Source organism: Poecilia latipinna, unplaced genomic scaffold (assembly GCF_001443285.1).
Source record: "Poecilia latipinna isolate Pla-1442-1.1 unplaced genomic scaffold, P_latipinna-1.0 Scaffold291, whole genome shotgun sequence".
Taxonomy (NCBI): Eukaryota; Metazoa; Chordata; class Actinopteri; order Cyprinodontiformes; family Poeciliidae; genus Poecilia; species Poecilia latipinna.
The window spans coordinates 122,181-142,064 of record NW_015112907.1 but is presented as its reverse complement, the minus strand read 5'-3'; the positions used below and the strand labels follow the sequence as shown (position 1 = coordinate 142,064).

The 19,884-nt window shown below is 36.4% G+C and overlaps 2 protein-coding genes across 2 annotated transcripts in view; both read right to left on the bottom strand.

The window, feature by feature from the left end:
- LOC106948507 (adhesion G-protein coupled receptor D2) overlaps positions 1-15,256 on the bottom strand; it is a 92,149-nt gene extending 76,893 nt beyond the window's left edge. Inside the window, exons 1-20 of the mRNA XM_015034227.1 lie at positions 15,117-15,256; positions 14,997-15,033; positions 14,715-14,739; positions 12,476-12,700; positions 11,721-12,335; positions 10,034-10,231; positions 9,458-9,522; positions 8,853-9,143; positions 8,628-8,739; positions 8,361-8,507; positions 7,963-8,065; positions 7,569-7,680; positions 7,019-7,074; positions 6,474-6,600; positions 5,556-5,659; positions 3,638-3,740; positions 2,452-2,605; positions 2,047-2,180; positions 1,527-1,642; positions 107-227 (exon numbers count right to left, since the gene is read on the bottom strand). Coding sequence (XP_014889713.1) covers positions 107-227; positions 1,527-1,642; positions 2,047-2,180; positions 2,452-2,605; positions 3,638-3,740; positions 5,556-5,659; positions 6,474-6,600; positions 7,019-7,074; positions 7,569-7,680; positions 7,963-8,065; positions 8,361-8,507; positions 8,628-8,739; positions 8,853-9,143; positions 9,458-9,522; positions 10,034-10,231; positions 11,721-12,335; positions 12,476-12,700; positions 14,715-14,739; positions 14,997-15,032 — 2,844 coding nt within the window. The 5' untranslated portion in view covers position 15,033; positions 15,117-15,256. The remainder of the gene's footprint in view (positions 1-106; positions 228-1,526; positions 1,643-2,046; positions 2,181-2,451; positions 2,606-3,637; positions 3,741-5,555; positions 5,660-6,473; positions 6,601-7,018; positions 7,075-7,568; positions 7,681-7,962; positions 8,066-8,360; positions 8,508-8,627; positions 8,740-8,852; positions 9,144-9,457; positions 9,523-10,033; positions 10,232-11,720; positions 12,336-12,475; positions 12,701-14,714; positions 14,740-14,996; positions 15,034-15,116) is intronic.
- Positions 15,257-16,592: 1,336 nt separating this feature from the next.
- kif14 (kinesin family member 14) overlaps positions 16,593-19,884 on the bottom strand; it is a 24,482-nt gene continuing 21,190 nt past the window's right edge. The window contains exons 28-29 of the mRNA XM_015034226.1: positions 18,572-18,722; positions 16,593-17,743 (exon numbers count right to left, since the gene is read on the bottom strand). Coding sequence (XP_014889712.1) covers positions 17,367-17,743; positions 18,572-18,722 — 528 coding nt within the window. The 3' untranslated portion in view covers positions 16,593-17,366. The remainder of the gene's footprint in view (positions 17,744-18,571; positions 18,723-19,884) is intronic.

Genomic DNA, 19,884 nt, shown 5'->3' with positions numbered 1-19,884 from the left:
AAATTAAGTGCAAAACCTTGGGACGTGAAGTGTTTCTTTTCTGTAATATAAATTTTTTTAGTCTTCAATGTCTGTTCTAATAACATACATGAGTGTGTATGTGTACCTGTAGGGAATTGAGAAGAATGAAGAGGTAGGCCATGACGATGGAAAATGGTACCAAAACGCCGAAGAGCCATGTCAGTCCAAGGATTGGCAGCAACACCAACACCGCTTTCACTGCGGCCCTGCACTCACATGAACACAAGAATAAATCAAGTACGGAAATCAAACCACACACACGTGAATCTGAGCTAAGAAACATAAGCAAGATCTGATTAAGTTCTGACAGTCAATTTTATTTAATTTCCAATTCAGATCAATATTATTTAACCTTTTTTTTTTTAAGTCGAGGAATATTTCATTTGGACAGCAACTCTTCCCTGGACAAAACCAAAGACTTGCATTACCATGCAACGCTAATGTGAGGGAAAAAACTTCAAATATGCACAGGAAGAAACATGCTTGGGAAAAAAAAATAAATAAATCTCTGAATTTTATTAACGGATATTGGAACATGTAAAATATGTTTGATCTGAAATGGATAAACAATTTTTAGACCCAAACAAAAAGTACAAAAAATAATTCAACTATTCAGATTCCTTTCTGATTATATTAAGCTTTATTTCCACTTCTTCCAGCTTGCATAGTATCCACCCTTGCATTTTCAACTCCTTTTAGAAGAAAACCCAGCAGCTCCGGCAGGCTGCTTCTTCCATACACAAAGCCATGTGGGCAGGAAAGCTGATGTGGTGACAACTTCCCACCCTCAATGTGACTTAATTCTGTTTAGAGTCAAATTAGCTTCCCACTCAGGTGACTGCCAAAACCGCAACAGCTGTCTGTGCATTTGTGTGTTTGTGAAATGACATGCACCTAGAACTGGTTTATTCTGTGAGCCAATGTGTTTGACTTTCCGGCTGCCGCCCAGAGGTGCGACACAGTTCAAGGCCTGCATTGAAAACTCTCACAGTGCATCTACTGTGCTCCTCAGTGGACCCACAAATTAAAACATCAACATAAATACACAGTTTTATTTGTATTACCATCAGATTTTAACACTAATCGTGTATGGAGGCAGGGTATGTTGCATGCAAAAAATGAACTCTTATTAGAGCAACGATACACTTCATACCATCTCTGAATCGAATAAAAAAAAAGTGATACAGTACAGTGTTATAAACCAAAAACTCTTACAAACCTTACAGGACATCAACACCCAATAAAAGCAGGACAAACACTAAGGAACTGTAGGAATTTTAATTATAAAAGCTACATGGAATTACAACATATTATTAACACTTGAACTAATTTAAGTATTTTAAAAATATACAGAATTAATGCAAAGCTACTTAAAATATATATTTTGGCAGGTTGATAAAAAAGAAAATACATTTGGATTCAATTTGTGACTACAGCTTTCGCCCAGCATCCCCGACACATTCATTTTTAAAAGAGGACAAATGGTGCCTCCTAGTGGCCACTACCTGATCTGCTCATAGGCTTGCTCAGCAGGACTCATGCCCAAGGCGAGCATGATGGACCTTCTCTTTGCTGTCGAGATGGTGATGATTACCACCCTGGTCAGAACCAAGATATTGACCTGGAAATATATTTTAAACAAATGAAAACAGAACAGAAAAAAGTCAGATAATTACTCTTATTTTGCTGTATGTCTTTTCCTTTTTGACTGTTAGAATGTTCTGTGCAAACAAATTATTACCGATTTCCTTGTCTAATAATGTGATTCACCTTTAAAAAAAATATAATAATGCAAGTTCACATATGTTAACTTGAAGAAAAAAAAGTGGAAAAAAAAGTCGAAATACTTTATAATTAATGATCAAAATGTTGCACTTTTCTAATTTCCAAGGAAGAGACCAACATTTGGGTGACAGCAACAGTTGGATTTCCAGATACACAAAAGCTGAATGTTCTTTTTATTTAGCACTTTAACAGTGAAAGTAGCACAATAATCAACTTAAAGTAAATAAATAAATTCCTGACCATTATGATGAAGATGACCGGACCAACAAATCCCCAGATGATACCATTTTGGACACTGAGCCAACAGTAGTCATCAGCTGAGTATTTGCCTGAGGCCGATGCAAGAGTGATGGTGACGATCAGCACAGGAAGACCTGGTTATATTAGGATAAAAATGTATTTACTTGAGATTAATTAGTTTGAATTCAAAAAAAAAAGGAAATACATGGAGATTACAAACATTTTGTGGTACTCAATTATTTTTATTTATGAAACATTTATTTTAAAAGATGTATTCAAATTTTAAAGAATATCTGCGTAATGTCTAAGATACTTATGACTTTACAGGTGTTTTCATAAAGGCACCAGACCTGATTTGCTTTTTCAGTGACAAGACAACGATTCATATGCACAAAACCACCATACCCCAACCGATGAGATAGTAATACTTCATATGATGATCCTCGCTGAGGTTGACTGCAACCACTTTGCTCCAGAGCAGCAGCCCTTCAACCAGCATCCAACTGAAAGCTGCCATGAAGAAAAGATGGAGCAACGCAGCAACAAGTGTGCAAGCCACCTGTGGTTATACGAAAATCACAGAGAAATTGCAAGATTTTGGCTTACATTTCAAAGTGAGGTTATGCAGTGACCTTCACTTCACTTTGCAATTAATAATTGCAAAGAAGTCTCATAAAAGGTTCATTAATAAAATAATTAAATATGGTTGATATGATATGTAATATTATAACTGATCAAAATACTGCGTCATGATTGTTATATAGAGTTTGAAAAGGACATTTTCAGACACCCATTAGTAAGGCACGTACAAATTTTTTCTCACTGTCTGAAACGCCTATCAGGAGTTTCCAAAGGCATGACATCACCATCCGGGCATTCCCCACAATGTTTAAAGCGACGGCAATCGTTCTGATCTGATTTAACTTCAGACAGTGAGAAAAAAACGTGTATGTATCTTTGCAATTAGTGCATGACAATTTCTGGTTTCACCTCTAAATACAGCTTCCATAAATTAAAGATGTTGGAAAACAAATAAATTGCAATAGAATTACAAAAGACACTGAACATCCAAACAAGTTAATTATGTTGTATCATTTCAGGCCTTGTTATAGAAGACCTTATTAATACTAAAATAGCCAACAAGCATCTTCTCACCCTCAGGGGGGGAAAAACTAGTCTTGACTAGCGGTTCAAGGCATCTTGGTAACCACCAGAGGCTGATTGGTACAGCTTTTATGGTCACTTATGTTACATCATCTGCCAAAATTATTTGTTTTCCATTTGTTTTTACATATTCAACCTCAATTAAAAGCAAAACAATTTATTGTATTTGGTTAATTAGACCTTCTAATAGTTATGAGTTTGATATTTTTTTCGTTATCACTATAATTTGTATGTCATGCAGGAGTAAAATTAAAAACATGTATGTAGCCAGTACAAAGTTGCTGTTTAACGGTGGCATGTTTTCCCACCAGCAAGCTTACAATAACTCATTTGATTCACATTTGTCCATAATATGTCCCTAAGAGTGACAACATTACTCACACAGACTGATAAATAAAAGAAGATTTGTGTCCTGCCTGTACGGTACCTTGCTGTGTATGGCGGAGCCACTGCAGAGCAGAATCACCTGGGCACAGATCAGAGCTATAAACAGGTTTTTATGGATGGAGGTCCGGTCTGATTTAGGGATGCTATAAACACAGAAAGGGACATTTTAAAAGGAAAAATGTTTAGTGAGACTGAATCACATCATATAAGTGCTGATGAAATGTTTGAACTCAAATGAAAGTTTAGGTTTTTCTTCGTTTGGTCTCTCTATAGATCCTTATGGCATGTGTTAAAGGGCAGCAGAGATAATTGTTGCAAACTTAAATCAATTACCCATAAAAGTACAAAATAAACGTAATGGCAATACAAAACGTAGATTTATGTTAACGGGTTGAAGTTAAAGGAAGAAATGACAAACTATAAAAAGAAACTATTAAACGAAAATCTATGACTTTGACTATAAAAGACAAGCTCCCAAATCTAAATTTAGTGTCCATTTTTCATTAATTCTGCCTGAAAATCCTCATGAGGACAGGTGTTGGTGAACCCAAATGGAAGGTAACTTTGGCTGAAGTTTTCAACAAAAACCATCTTGAAGTAGCTAAGTAAATTAAGCGATAAATGCCAAATGATTGTTACTATTTCCTTGGATACACTGAAAAAGCTCAGTGTGACTAATATGTAAAAAAAAGAAAATCAACGGCAATCTCACTTAGTGAGATCAAGAATACATTTTTCCACGTGTAAGATTACTTTTACTTTTATTGTTAAGTTAAAGAAAGAGGATGTGACATCCATGTTAATTCAGATAAATTAATCCAACTATTTTATGCATGTGTCTATAATATACCACCTCTAGTCACATCTGATCTAATTCTATAAATTTGCCACACGATTCCTTCAACTTGCTGAGATATAATTGTAAATAAGGGAAAAGTAAAAAAAAAAAAAAAACACCTTGGTTTCCTTTTTTATTTTCCAGAAAAATACAATCGTTTAATGGCAATAAACATTTTTTTTTATTGATAACAGAATCCATTGTCAGATTAAATAGAACTCATTTAAATGGGTAACAATAATAATTTCCTTTGTTCCCGCTTAACTTGCTGAAGAAATTTAGGATGTGTCATTTTAGACACAACAGAATAATATAATTGCTCTTTTCACCAAAGTATTAAACCACAACAAGCTGACACAGCTTTATGCTTCTCTTTATGAATGTGCTGCAGCAGTGCAGCAGTACTAAAACTTCCATTAAAGCTCAATTATTTAAACCAATTAGGCTAATGTCAGCACATGGTGCTTCACACCAAATACATTTTACAGTCTCTAAGCAAATCTCCACCTTTCCAGTCCGTGTTTTATCTGTGGAGTGGGATGAGTTAAATGACGATCATACAGCAGAATGTGTGAAATGAACTGCTGCCCTCTTTGCTTTAAGGACATTTATAAATTGTCAGGGCAGCACCTCTTCTGCTGATTGAGATCCCTATGAGACTATAACGTTAATTGCCAGCTGTGGGATTCCACCATAAAACTTCGGAGAGGACTCACATGTAGACAACAGCAATTACAGCATTAGCACGAGTCAATACTGATAAAAGCCTGGAGGACAGAAGGGAAGCGGCCAGATTCCCAATATGTCATCCCATGCCAGATGAATGTGTGTATTTTTAGTCCTTTCTGTTCATTTAAGAACCCAATCAACACATTTTTCTAATAGGAGTAAGATGAACTAATAATACAAGCATCCATTTTACTATCAGAAATAATCTGAATTAAAATGCATAACCAACACTTGGCAAAAAATACCCATAGAATGAATGTTGTGGGAAAAGAAGTTTATTCTTAAGTTAAAGGCGAATCAAACCAGCTCAAAGTTTGTTGGCTGTGACAACACAGAGGCTATTTATTTGCATCATTGGCGAATGGAACAGGAATGTTAAACAGCTACTCACTCCAGGACAGTGAAGAGCATCAAGGTCACCACCAGTGCGCAGAGAGATGCCCCGCAGCCGATGAACGTAAGCTTGGTCAAAATAAGCTCTTCTTCAGGACTCCACTGAAACAGAGGACACACATGGTAATGGAAAAGAGAAAATGAAAGTGGGAAACCTTTTCCAATATGAACATTTGGTTGGTAAACCGTACGGTAAATCCTAAAATTTTATGTTGCTATATCTTACCTTTCAACAGCAATGATCTTCACATGAAAATACATTAGAACTGAAGATTGTGAAGACTCTATTCAATGTTTTCTCGTGTGTAAGATTAAGCATATTTTAGCTATGAAAAACAATTTCACGCCTTCGACTACATATTGGGTGCGAGACTAGAGCCCGTAATATCTGCCACAAATCTTCATTATCTTTATATTTATACTGATATCCATCTTCAATAAAAGTATAAAAGCTCTTTAACTTCACTAAAGAAGAGTTAAAATTAATTATGGCCTATGGTAGTTTATAGTCACCTGGCAAATTGTTTGCTAGGTTTTACATCTAAACATCTAAGCTTTCACTGAATAAAACAGAATGGAGCTGCAATTTAAAAAAATAGTTAATTTGTTACATGTAATCAAATTAAGTTAGTTAAACTTAATTTATTTACATTTGTTTAACCTGACAACTTAATACACCATATATGTTTGCTTGAATAAACTTAATTTGATTACGTGTAACAAATTACCGTTACTAACTTTTTTTGTTTTTGGGTCACCTGTTTTCTTTTGTCAGTGTTCTCTTCAAATAATATAGGGTTTCTATGAGTGTATCTCTAGAGTTTAAACCTTGTCCCATGCTTCAATAGAAACTACCACGTATTAATTCATGTATGGAATTCACTTAATTACCTCATGTCAATAAATGTGTAGTTACCTTAGATTCCAAGTAATTCATCAGGACTGCAAAGTTGGTTGTGTGGTTGCACAGACATGAAGTATCACTAGAGCCAACAGAGATCAGGGAGCAGCCATCACTGGACCAGCCACTCCCGTGACTATGCCTAAATAATGGAGCACAAAAGCATTGACACAAACATAAATGTTCATTAGTTCTCCCCATGCATGAATGGGTTATCACAAGGTACTTCGGCCTTTGTCCTCAGGGGTGAGTGTGTGCATCTACAGTATATTTGTCATTTCTGCATGTGTGTTGCCCTGTGTGGTGTACTCGGTCTCTCGTCCAGTGGTTACTGGAGACATTGGTTCGCATACATCTGTGTGTCGTAAAGGTATATAATACTAAGATGACAATACACTTTGATTTGCTATGCTTTTTTGGAATAAACTATTTAAGTCTGATCATATAAAATATGAGTTTTAAAAACCAATGTTTAGACCCCAATCTTGCCATTTATTAATTTCATTGAGATCTTATTGATAGAAAAATGTGCCATGTCTATTAAAGTTTGTCAAACTTACATCAGGCTGAAATTCCAAAATGCGCAAACAGCAGGAACTCTCCGGGAATACTTCGTCTAGAAACAAAAAAGATAGATTTGTGTTTATTTGCCATCTTCTCCAATAGCAAAGTGTCAAAATACGAACAAATCTCTTAGCATCCTACCATGAGGATCCCAGCATGTTCCCTTACATGCACCACGGCAAAAGCTATAATCATTGAGGTCGACATTGAGTTCTCCAGAATCTTACATGCATCTTCTCAAACCTTTCTATGCTGCTATTTCAAGAAAATCAATGCCTTTCCTGTTTGTCATAGGACAATGTTTTCATTCAAATGTATTATTCGTCTTTCATTTTGGACTCTTTCCCTCAGGAAAATTAATCTTTGTAAATAAATGTTACAATTTTTGTTAAAATTATCTCATTAGTAAAAATGCCACTTTTGGTGAGAACAAAAAATATATTTAAAAAAAAAAACAAAAAATAACATAAATCTTTGAATAGTAACTTCAATAATAGAATGAGTACATGTAATGGTTTAGATTACACCATGAACCACATCCCGTACCACTTGTGAAGATGAAAGGGTGTACTGGACGGCCACAGGGACGGTTTGGCCCTTCAAGACGTCTCGGACAGTCGCTGATATGACAGCAGAGGTTAGTTTGCCTGGAAGAGTACTAGAAAGGCAAAGGACAGTTATCACTAACATAAATCTTACTTTAAAATAATCTTCTGGCTTCATTTATTTGAAGGACAGATGACTAATATAGAAGCATCAGTTTTGATGCAAAGAAAATTGATCAGATTTATACAGTTCTGGAAGTTTTGCTTGACGAACGAAATATAACAAAATTAAGAAGTTCATTAGAAATATGAGATAAGAATAAATGGTTGAAGCAAGTTCAGATGTACTGTTTTTATTTTGGAATAACATCAGTGGTGGAGCAATAGTAGCTAACCTCTCTGTTTTGTTTAGCTGGGTCTCTGTAGATTTCTCCGCTGCAGACACAACCTCACTGAGGTGGCTGTAGTGGGTATGAATAAGCATCACTTCTTTACATCCTGTTTTCACAGAGAAAGAACAGCTTAATGTGTAATCCATCATAGACTGGTGACAACCAAAAGAACAGAAAGTGGCTATGAGCCAGCAATAACAACAACAAAATAAAGATAACTGAAAGTATCTTTAAACAAGTTGGGCCTCTGGCATGTTAAAAATATCTACCTATAACAGTAGCTTGTGTTACCATTTAAATTTAGAATTTTTGTCTATGGCTGAGTTTCAAATATTAAAATCTAGACATTAATTTTCATGGTACAAAAACAGAAGTCGTAGATGACGATATTTCATCCCTACCTAATTTATGCAACCGCTGTAGTTCGGAGTCTGGGATAATCAGTTCGTCGTGACGACCTCCTCTGGGCCTGTGAGAGGAGACTGCAGATGGCTTGAAGACCTGACTGCTGCTCTCAGGAGAAAGTTTTTGCCACTTCAGGTACACATCTGATGGCACAGGAAGCACAATATATGCACAGCATCTGTTATTTTATACTACTAATTCATGCTACGTGTATGAAGATGCAAACTCTGAGATGCAAAGAATAATCCAAAACAGTACACCACCTATGTTTTTAGTAGAGAGAGTGAAGCCCCTTTGCTGAACAGACAGTGTGTCTGCAAGAGCTTCAGTGAGACTATCAATGCTCTTGATGATTGTAAATGGTCCAGAGTTGACCTGCAAACAGTAAAAAAAAAAGAAAAAAATCACAATTAATATAGGAAGGGGTTTTTATAGGTAGAAAATTTGATGAACAACTACTGTTACACAAATAAAATATCCTATCTCACCCCATCCTCAGTCTGACCAACCCACTGCGTAGCCGTTTGTGGCTCAAGCATCACATTTGCTAGGTTTAAATAGTTTGTAGCAATGGACATCATGACCTCTGCTGAATTGGTTCCTGCAGAGTGGGTGCTGGTCGCAATGCCATCAATCAGCTGAGCGAAGTAGAGGATGTCACTTGAGGTTAAGGGGTGATGGCCATCAGCCTCTATTGTATGCACAGCAGCCTGAGTCAGCTGCTGCAGGGAGGTCAAATCTGTGTTTTGGGAGGTGTTGATGCTTAGCTCCTCCATTACCTAGAGACACAGACAGACAGGCAAACAGCTCTGGACCACATTAAATTGACTAAATGATTTGCACTAATTAGATAAGTCCAAAACAGCATCTTTGTGGTAATAAAATAAAATTAGAAAGTGCTTCACAAATAAATAAATAAAAAACTCTATGTCAAAATTATGTCTGATATAAAAATATCATACCTGATATACACAGACAAGGTTTTTAGCTCTTCTTTTAAGGTTTCTTTCAGTATACTTACACATTTCTAAGTTTATGAGGATTCAATTACATCATATACTTTTGCCAAAGACAACTAGATGTCACAACTTACCTGCGTGATGTTTGGATATTTGCTCAGTTTACTGAAAAAAGGAGAGTTTGGCAAACTGGGCTTTGCTGCAAAAGTATAGAGAATAAAGTGTAGTCAGATCAACTGATACAACAAATTTGACAGATGAAACCTTGTGTGGCAAGTTATTTAAACTAAAGTTTGGATTATAGATAGTTTTAATTTTATTTTCAGTTCTAATTATTATCATTCTTTCAGCATTTATGATTTTATCCCTGCCAAACTCCTGTGAGGTGTACCGCAAAAAACTATTTTTATCACTCTTTTATTTCAATCTACTTGCTACAGATGCTTGGAACTGAACTTTCTAATGACATCATAAACTGAAATGTTTGATTTGTAACTGCATGCTAGTCCGATACAGTCAGTCTCTGGCCATTGCCCTGATATGAGATGCTGATTATGATCAGCCTTGGTGCCTTTTTTACGCTTTACAATTACATGTGTACAGTCAGATATAGCATGGTTAAATACCACATAAAATATCCAACATAAGACACTCATAACAGGTTTTCATTAGAATACAAAAGAGTGAACAACAGACCAAAAGAAACTTACCCTTCTTTAATTGACAGACGACTCTCTTGTATGAGCTGCACCTCTCTAAGAGACAGCTCTCTGTAACAGGGTTAAACACTCCACAATCTTCATCAATCATCTTTTTCTGGAAAACTTTGACAGTGAAAGTTTGGTTTTGCCAAGAAGTCCCATCCAGCAACGACTTAAATAAATCCACAGTGAAATCGGCAAATTTCCCTAGCAAAGAAAATTGGTAGGATTAATGCTTTTGTTAAATTAAAAACATTTAAAATGTGTTCATATAAAAATGTTTTTTTTGTTGTTTTTTTTAAAAAGGTAATCTGAAATGCACAGTTTCTAAATATCCCTTGATTTTATTTTACAGTGCAAACCTTATAGTTTTCATTTGATCAAATGTACTATTCATATTGATGCAAATCGCTCTTTGTAAAAAAAAATAAAATAAATAAAATAAATAAAAAGATAAATAAATAAATAAATAAATAAGTGTAAAAAGTCCAGTAAGTTACAAGATGTGTTTTAGAAGTAATAATAAGTAAAATAACTTTCAGAAGAAAAATAACTTTGTATTTTGCTTGACCACCTGCTTTAGAGAGCAGGAGGTCCTGGCTGATGAGTATTTTAGGGTTTAGATATTGAGCAGAAATAACAAATATGGAACGTAAGTCAGAAAGAAAGTGAGTATACTATCACGTCTGCAAGTTCAGTTGTAGGAGAGGGAGTGAGGCTTTTGGACACTGAATGCTCACTGGGGACCATGATGTCAGAGAGGGAGAAGTCTGTTTTCAAGGGTGGGACTCAGAATGATCTAAGTTAAAAAAACATTTACAAGAACCATTTAGAGCTAATTTGCCAGCTACAACTTAGTCATCATTGCTCATTTTTATCCGTTAGTTCTCAGTTGGGTGGTTTAAAATAAATAAATAAATAAATAAATAAATAAATAAATAAATAAATACAAATATTTCTCAGTATTGACAGCTACTGTAGACAGAGCTTTGGAAAAGTATTTATACTCTGAGAATTAACCATGCCAAGAAAATTTCTAACATATCATGACACTACACGAACAGACTTCAATGCCCATTAAACTTTATATGTGATGTAAAAAGACAAAGTAGCACATCATTTTTAAATGAAAGGAAACAGTTTTATGGTCTACAATTTCCTTTAAATACTAATTTGCAAGGAGTGGTGTGAACTTGTATTCAACTTTTACTCCAATGTTAGCTGTGAGTCCATTGAAGAATGTTTGCAGGAGCTGTTCACATCTTGAAGCTGGCATATTTGACAATTATATCTCAGTTAGATTAGATTGAAAAGCGTCTGTCAATGTCTAATTTCGAGTCTTTCCACTTGAAAGTGCCAGATGGGAGGAGGTTACTACATGAGCCTCGCTCAGACCTTGGAATCTTGTGTGTGCACAAAAGCTGTTTTTGCCTGGTGTCCATTAGATTTTTTTTGTCTGCATAGCAACCACACCCAACCCAATTGTGAAATCAACTAATGTGAAGTAAAAAAAAAAAAAAAAAAAAAAAAAAAAATGGTTTATATTTTTCTGAAGCTCTGGACTTTAAGGGATGATTTTTTTCCCCTTTAGGTTAAAAAACACAAACTACTTTCCCTTTAATTTCATCAAAAACTAAATCCTTGATATTAGATTTTTACAAAAACATTTTTCTTCTTCCTGTCATTTAAACTGTACCTTGACACGGGCTTTCCCCCCACATCTGGTCCTCTATTTCCAGCAATGGCTCACTCCACTTAAACACCAGCCCAGAGGAGATGGTTGAACAATCATTTTCCATAGTGAGTATTTCACAGCTGCTCAAAACTCGATCCCAAATGTGCAGATTGGTGATTCTCCCTGAGAATGCATCATTTGACTCAAAAGACCCGTTCTGGCCCTGACCAATAACGAATAAGCTATCTGGGCTAATGCTGTCATTATTACAATTCATGCCATTCCCCCTTGAAACCATGTGACCGTGAGCGTACAGGGCCCAGCTTCCGTCATCCTGGCTCCAAGAAACACACACAGAGTGCCAGGAGTCATCATGTTCGAAAGCGTTGGCGTAAGGCCCTTGTTTGCTGTGGATCCGTAGAGCCAACTGCACAGGGTTTCCCTGGGTCAGATTTGCTCGGAGTTGGAAGTCATTAATGGAATAAGAAAAGACTGTGGAAATTCCAAAGGTGTTTGCACTGAAGTGTAGTTGGGTGCAAACAGTCAATGAGCTCATGGAGGGAAACTTGTGCAGAAGGTGAGCATGCATCTGGTCCGAACGCCTGGAGAAATCCAGAATCAGTGTCTTGGAAGAATCTTTGATTTCATCCCAAACAGAGAGAGAAGGAAGTAGTTATAAGGTTAATCGTAAAATCAACGATGAATTTATTTTACTCCTAAGAATGTGGAACATTTGTGCATCTTATTTGTTGACAAAATAAGCAAAATAAACCTACGTTTTTGACGCGTTAGGGTTTTCCTGGCAATCCACACACCATCAGAGATATTCTGGTTTTTTAAGAAGCTGTTTAGCTGTTGGTAGTCTGCTGGGTTGGAGACAATAGCTAAGTTCCCAGATAGCCGCTTGCATAGTTCTTCTGCATCCTTCCATTGCATGGAATCGGGAACATACTTGTAATAAAACTTGTCATATGGCTGGCCTCTCCTTTTCACTCTTAATGCTATTTGAAAAGCAGAGACAACAAGTTGACAGAAAAGCTTCCACCAAAGTGGAAGTCAATATACAGGCGACATTCCAAAAGTTTAAGAGTGTCACTGCATTAAGACAGATGAGAACTGGCAAATAAAAGTTATTCTCCATATGAACCAGATTACTGTGTAAATGATGCGATGACGATCTAAACAATTTGATGTCATTTCAGGATTCCAGCCATCTACAAAAGCCTTATGAGAGTTTTCCAAGTCTTTACGGTAAATGGACTCTTCGGCCCCTGCCAGACCGCTAATTATTTTTTTGTATGTGCACATCTAAAACATGCATTACAAGGGTGGATAAGTTGCACTCGCTATGAGTCACTCTCCAAGTGATGATGTAAGTGCTGAAAAACATCTGGGTGTCTCACTGAGAGGAATACCTCTCTGACTTGCCTAAAGCATGTGAGACTTCACTGCTCCAGCACAAAGTAATGCATTTTCCATGTAGCTCTCGGGCTAGATTAATCTTTTAAGATTTTTAGTCGCAAGCTGACCTGTTACATCAAGAGTCTTGAGTTTTCTGTTTGAGCACGTTTCCACAAACATGAGTTTCCAATAAATAAGTAGGACTAAATTCCTGTTCAGTTATATCCTGATGAGTCTTGCTGTGCGTGCTAGACTGCTGCACGTTTTCTCTACATATCAGCTGATAGGCTGATAGAAAGATCTCCAGATCATCCACAGAAACGAATGCTTCACCCACTGCAGATTTGCCTGAAGGTTTTTTTTTTTTTTTTTTATTTAGGAGAGTGTTGATCATGAAAGAATTTGGATTTTGTAACTGAGGAACAATTTCTGTGAATTAGGTCACCAGATCTGTATTAGTTCAGCAGATCTAAATTTTAAATCTCCTGGATCTAACAAGATTCCCTCTGGATGAGCAGCTGCATCACAAATTGTACATAAAAATGGATTTAAGTTTCTTTACCACATGCAGCTATGGGAAAAATTAAGAGACCACTGCACTGAACCCCACTGAAAACCTCAAAGTTATTCCACCAAATGTTGATTTCTGAACTCTTCCTGAATTAAAACATTAGTATTGTTGTTTCTAAATGAATGAACATAAACTTGTTTTCTTTGCACTATTTGAAATCTGAGAGCACTGCATATTTTTTTGTGAATTTGACCATTTGTCATTTTCTGGAAATAAATGCTACATTTTTGTTTGGAATTTCGGAGACATGTTGTCACTAGTTCATAGAATGAAACAACAATGTTCATCTTACTCAAACATTAACCTATAAAGAGTAAAATCAAAGAACTGATCATTTTGCGGTGGTCCCTTCATTTTTTTCCAGAGCTGTATTTGTCATTAATTTTAGTATGAAAAATACAGTATGAACCAAGAGGCGCCATATTAAATAAATTGACTAGCCTTTAAATAAGCTTTGTTTAGATATGTAGAGTTTGAGTTTCCCATGTCAGGCATCCTATTATGTGGGAATGGGATGCCAAGGTTTCCCTCCTGGAATAGCAACCCCCAAATTGATCAACAAATGTGCCACTGATGACTTACCAGTTTTGTTTTCCTTTTTTGTAACATGAGAGTTTATCATCACTGAATAAAAGCTCTAAAATTAAAGGCTGAATTTTTCTGAAAAATTCTGTTACTGCAATAATAGATGAGATTCACTGATGTCTACTCCTAAATGTGGTTGATACTGAAGAAGAATACTCAATAAAATATTCAACAGGAAGTGACATAAATAAATATCCAATAAATAGATGCAAAAAAAAAAGCAAGGAAGCACACCCACAAAATGAAATCACTCAAAAAACTAAAAGCACTCANTNTANGAACAACAAGAAATGAAAATAAAACCAATAAAAAAGCTTAGCTGAAAAGAGAGGAAATATGCAGTGTTAACAAAATAATAATAAATAATGTATAAATAACATAATGTAACTAGACAAATGTGAAGAACATCACTGCAGCTGTTTTTGTTTTGTTTTTTTTGTAAGAGAAAATTAGCTTACTTAATATCCAGCTTTGAACGCAAACCTGTAACACAAATATAGGTTTAGTTCAGCTGTGAAAACAGTTTAAGATAAATTAGTAGGCAAGCGCTCAAACTTGGAAACGAATTAGTGGCCCAATGAAAAACTGCGTTCTCCAATTCCAGGTCTGTTTTTAAAATGTTCAATTTAACAAGACGAGTATTAATAGATTGCACACGTGGTTTTCAAACTAACAGGAACGCACATTCCAAACAGTTTTAAAAGAAATACTACTGGTTAAAAAAAATAAAGACTACTTACAAGCAGAGATAAAATGGGGAAATACAACCAGTGCATCCTGAAACAAATACTTTGTTAGCTGGAAATAAAGCGACAAATCCAACAGTGATTTCCAAAAACAACACAACGCGTTGTTTTTACCTGATTTGTTCGTCTCTTTTGGTCGTCTTCTCATTTCAAGTCGAGCTGTGTCTATGAACGCACCATCAATCCGTTCTGAAGTATGTTTACTTCTTAACCATGCAAAAGTAGAGCCGAAGTGCTGCTGACTCCAGGGAGCATGAAGGGAGGATGCAGATGAGGCTACGCAGACGATGAGTGGGTGTAGCCTGGAGCCAGCAGCAGAGGGTGGTAAAAGTAGGGTTCAAGGACATTTGGGGGCTCGAGGATGGACTTTTTGGGGTCCAGTAATTTTAGAAACAAAGGAAAAAATTGTAAAGTGTTGACTAGTTTTCAAACCTTTGGCAATTAATTGTGGCAAGCTAAATATTAGTTTCTGGACCAAATCTTGACAAACAGTGTTTTTCTTAAAAGTGCTTAAAACGAATCGCAGTTTGTTCGGTTCTGTTAATCCACCTCGTATTTTACAGTGATACACCGTAGCTCAATGGAGTTAAGGTGTTTCCTGTATGGTCAAATTTCACAAATTACTGCTACAATCTCTGAGCCCTATTGTTAATACCATTGCATGCTCATATTGGAAAATTTATACATCTTTCCTTTTTGATCCTTGAAGATTGAAAGAATGTTTTTTTTCTTTTCAAGATTTCTACAGTGTTTCAGTTTGTCTTTGATTTTTTTTTTTTTGGTCAAAAGTGGCTTGCTTTTTGTTTCTTTTCATAGAGTCTCTGCTTGTGTGTCCACAACTTATCGCTCTCTTCCCTGCTGCCAGTGTTGACTGAGCTTTGCATTGGTGCCAACCACAGAAAGAGCTGACCCTGCTTGACCTTAACCTTTCACCATGAAGGTACCAATGACCAAGAAAACTGTACTTCCAAGTGCAGATTGCATTTTAAAAATAAAGTCTTGGCCTTACATACGAGACAGTTTTTAATGTAAAGTTGTTTGTACATTTTTCTTTGGAGTTTATCATAGCTGAAATTCAATTTTCTCTCCCAAATATTGAGTTTTGGGATTTGCAATTTTATAAAATAAGCGCAAAACCCAGATTTAATTTGTGGTCAATTCTACACAGCAAAAATGGCACAAGACACATCACAAATAGCAAAATAAAAATAAAATGTGCAATTTGAGAAGACAACAGTTTAAAGACAGCAACTTGTTTCAAATATCACCATCTTCCATACTAGTCACTCTGAGAACCAGATGAACAAAGTTATTTTATCCATATTCACCTGTGTTGATGATGTGACATATTTTGTGTCAGTACAGTAATGAATGCTTTGGGCTTCTTTTTCCCTTGTAAATGATGCAATCGTCAGTTTTTTTGTGGGAAAGCATTAGTTTAATGTGTTTTTGTTTTAAATAAAAAGTACAAATATCACACAAATTTCAAAGGTTAAAATAAAATGTGGGCTTCCACTTCCATACTTTTTCAATTAATGAAAAGTTTAGTTGAGAGCCATGCATATGAGAGCCAGCATAAATGTAAACACGTTGAATATAGAAAAAATATGATTTTATTGCTACTTAACAGTAAAAGTCTTTGAATGGGTGCGCTCTACCAGCAATGTATTGTGAGCTGAAGGTAAAGAACTAGGAATCCATGTGAAATCAAGCCATGCGATTCTTAGCAGCTGTGCAAGTGGCTGGATTATCTTTAAAGCAATAAAAAAATGGTTACAACAGCATTCGTTTAGATACAAATATTAGCATGGAACCCAAAATTTATAATTGTCTGAGTGCGAATAGTGTGATATGGTATGCTGCAATACAATATACAAGAGCAAACAATGTACAGAATAGTGTAAAAACCAGGTCCTCTTATTCTTACAAATTAGCCTACCTGGAGTGCCCATAATTGAGACTTTACATGTCCCAAAAATATATAGTCCTGAAATAATGGTTTGACAAAGACTGCCCTTTTCTTTAGAGCTTCTATTGACAAATCAGTTAACGTACAATTTACACTCATGAGTAACGTTCTAGCTTCACTTGGCGCATCATAAATATATTCAAACTGGAGGGCGTGTTTTTACCATACCAACAAGAGAAGTCAAAGAAACTTCAACAGTATTTTCCTTTACACCATGTTGAAAACAACACAATTCTTACTTTTGAATGTTTCAAAGAAAGATTGTGTCCATTTTCTGCAATTTGTTAATGCCACAGGCAAGTATTTATTTGCTTAAAGATTGTTTCCTGTACTTTTACAGTTACTTGAATCCTAGCAGGTTGCCTCTCTATTTTTCTTCAAGGTAACAAGAGCTATTACACCCAGTGAGGGCTGCCACTGAGCGGCACACCTGAAGCAAAGGGGTACACCACTTTGTACACACCTTTATTTCTAACTGCATTGTGAGTGGTGGGTCTGTCTTTAATGGAGGAGTCATTTTCTAAACTGTTGTCCGAACCGGCTGAACTTCTGCTGTCGTTCACCCCCTGCTGGCTCCAGAAAGACGACGACAAGGACTGCAGGGCGGAGTGGAGATCATCTCGTGCAGATATGACTGTCTGAAGACAGGGAAGCTGCAAGGACTTAGCCTCTACTCCCTCCTTGGACAGGCCAATGACCAGTTCATCCACCGCCTTGGTAGAGGAGGAGATCAGCTCTCTGCAGCTGCTGAGATCAGGATTTCTATCCATACCTGGAAGAACAGAAGCCAATCAAACATGCACTTTTTATCCAATGATCACATCTCTGTACTGGAAGAAAGATAATCAAATAATAAAATTTTAACTTTGCCAAATTGTTTTTAAAGTGTTGGCATAGAATAATGATGATAATAATAATAATATTAATTACTGGAGAAAAGTAAAAAAAAAAAAAAAAGGGACGAGGAGAGCTTCAGGTAATTTGAAAAATTGAAATGTATGTAAATACCACAAATAATTTAAAAGTGCAAAAATAAATACATAAATAGACAGGACTGACATACGTTTAGTTTCTGAAACCTGTTAGGATAAACTGAAGTGTCATGTTAGTTCAGGATGGGATCAACTTTTATGTTGAAATGAGAGGTGATCGCAAGTCAAGGAAAGTTATACTAATTGATCCACTCAGAATTACAGGCAGGACTCAGAATATTTTTTGACTATTCTAAAACTGCACTGCAAAATTAGGCTTAACTACTTGACAAAAGAAACTAATCTATTGAAAGAGGGTATGATGAATATAATTTCTGACAACCTCTCCGATCACCAAATCTCCAGCAAATAGTGCACCACTGTTGGACGAACAGTACTCCATCCCTCCATTTCCAGGCATGAAGAACCGATGCCAAGGCATACGGATGCAGTTCTAGCCACATGTGTTGACCTAACATCTCACTAAGATACTGTTTGTCAGATTTCCTCTATAATTTGACAGTAGTTTGTGCTTGCACCTGATGAACTTTATTTACAAGAGTAAGTCAACCAGTTCGAAGATTAAAAAAATAAAAATTCCTAAGAAATGTGCAATTTCAAAGAGTCACCTCGCAAGGCAGTAGACAGACAAGACTGCATCTGTTGGATGGCCTGGATTAGCTGGAACAGTTTGGTCGACGTCGTCCTCAGCCTCTGTAAATGAGCGAGTAAGACTGCATCTTCCTCCTCCTCATGTGCCTCTTCATCATTTTCTTGCTCCTGTGTGAAAACAGAAATACACTCAGAACAGCAAATAATGAGTAAGATGCAACAAAAAAGTCGGATTTTAGAATGAAAGTCTTTGACATCAACTAAGTTCAATACCGCTTCTTTAAACATGCAGAAAAAAAAATGCTGCTGTAATTGGACCTTAACAGGGTTTATTTTTCACCACTTTATATAAAAATAATTACCTTCAATAACTTAAGCAATTCACAAAATTTGTATTTTCCACTCAATTTTTACATGAATAAAAGCCAAAATGTCTCTTGGTGAACACAACAGTAACATTTTGCGTAACAATCGTAAACAGAATGGTCTCAATTTGAACTGCAGCCGTAGCAAAAATTGTAAGTGACATTTTGTGAGATCAAATCTGATTCCATAATTTCCTTAATATGTCCCATCTTGACGACTAATACAAACGGCTTGGTGGGTCTGGTTACCTTACAGTGTTGGGGCAAATGTACTCTACCAAAAAAGAGGCCAATGCTACCTTTGTTGCTTTAAGAAAATTAAAGTTCTGGCAGCAAAGGAAAATGCCTGCAAACATGATAAAAACACATTAATGTCAGAGAATAAGAAAAAGACTCGCTTCATACAAGAAGAGGGATCTCCATCCACACTCTCTCCAAGCAGAACACTGTGCTGCATACATGTCCACGAGATCCCATGACAGAGGTTATAAATCAGCTTTATTTAACTGTGGGGGGGTTAAATAATGGCCTGCAAGTGTCCATTACTGGTTCAACAAAACCACTGGCTAGTTTGTGTGGCTAAGATAACTTCAAATAAGCCTGTTAGCTGTGACTTATGCCACTTCATTCACCATATTTATTACGTTAACTACTGCCGAGGGGTGAGTGCGCAGAGATAAGCTTGGAGAGCATTGAGCTTTACAGTAGCAATAAAGGCGGAGTGGCATCTTTAACAGGGCTGTTGTGGGACTGGGTGTTAATCTATTTCATTTAATCTCATGTCAAGGCAGAGGAATTGTTTCAGCTGACTGTGCAGAGCGCCATCTGATTCTGGTTTCAAAAAGCAGCCACCAGTGGTTTTTGGGATAGTACACACACACACACACGCACTCCCCCCCCCCCCCCCCCCCCACCCCCACACCAAACCACTACGTCATAAAAACAACCACCCAACAAAAAACAAT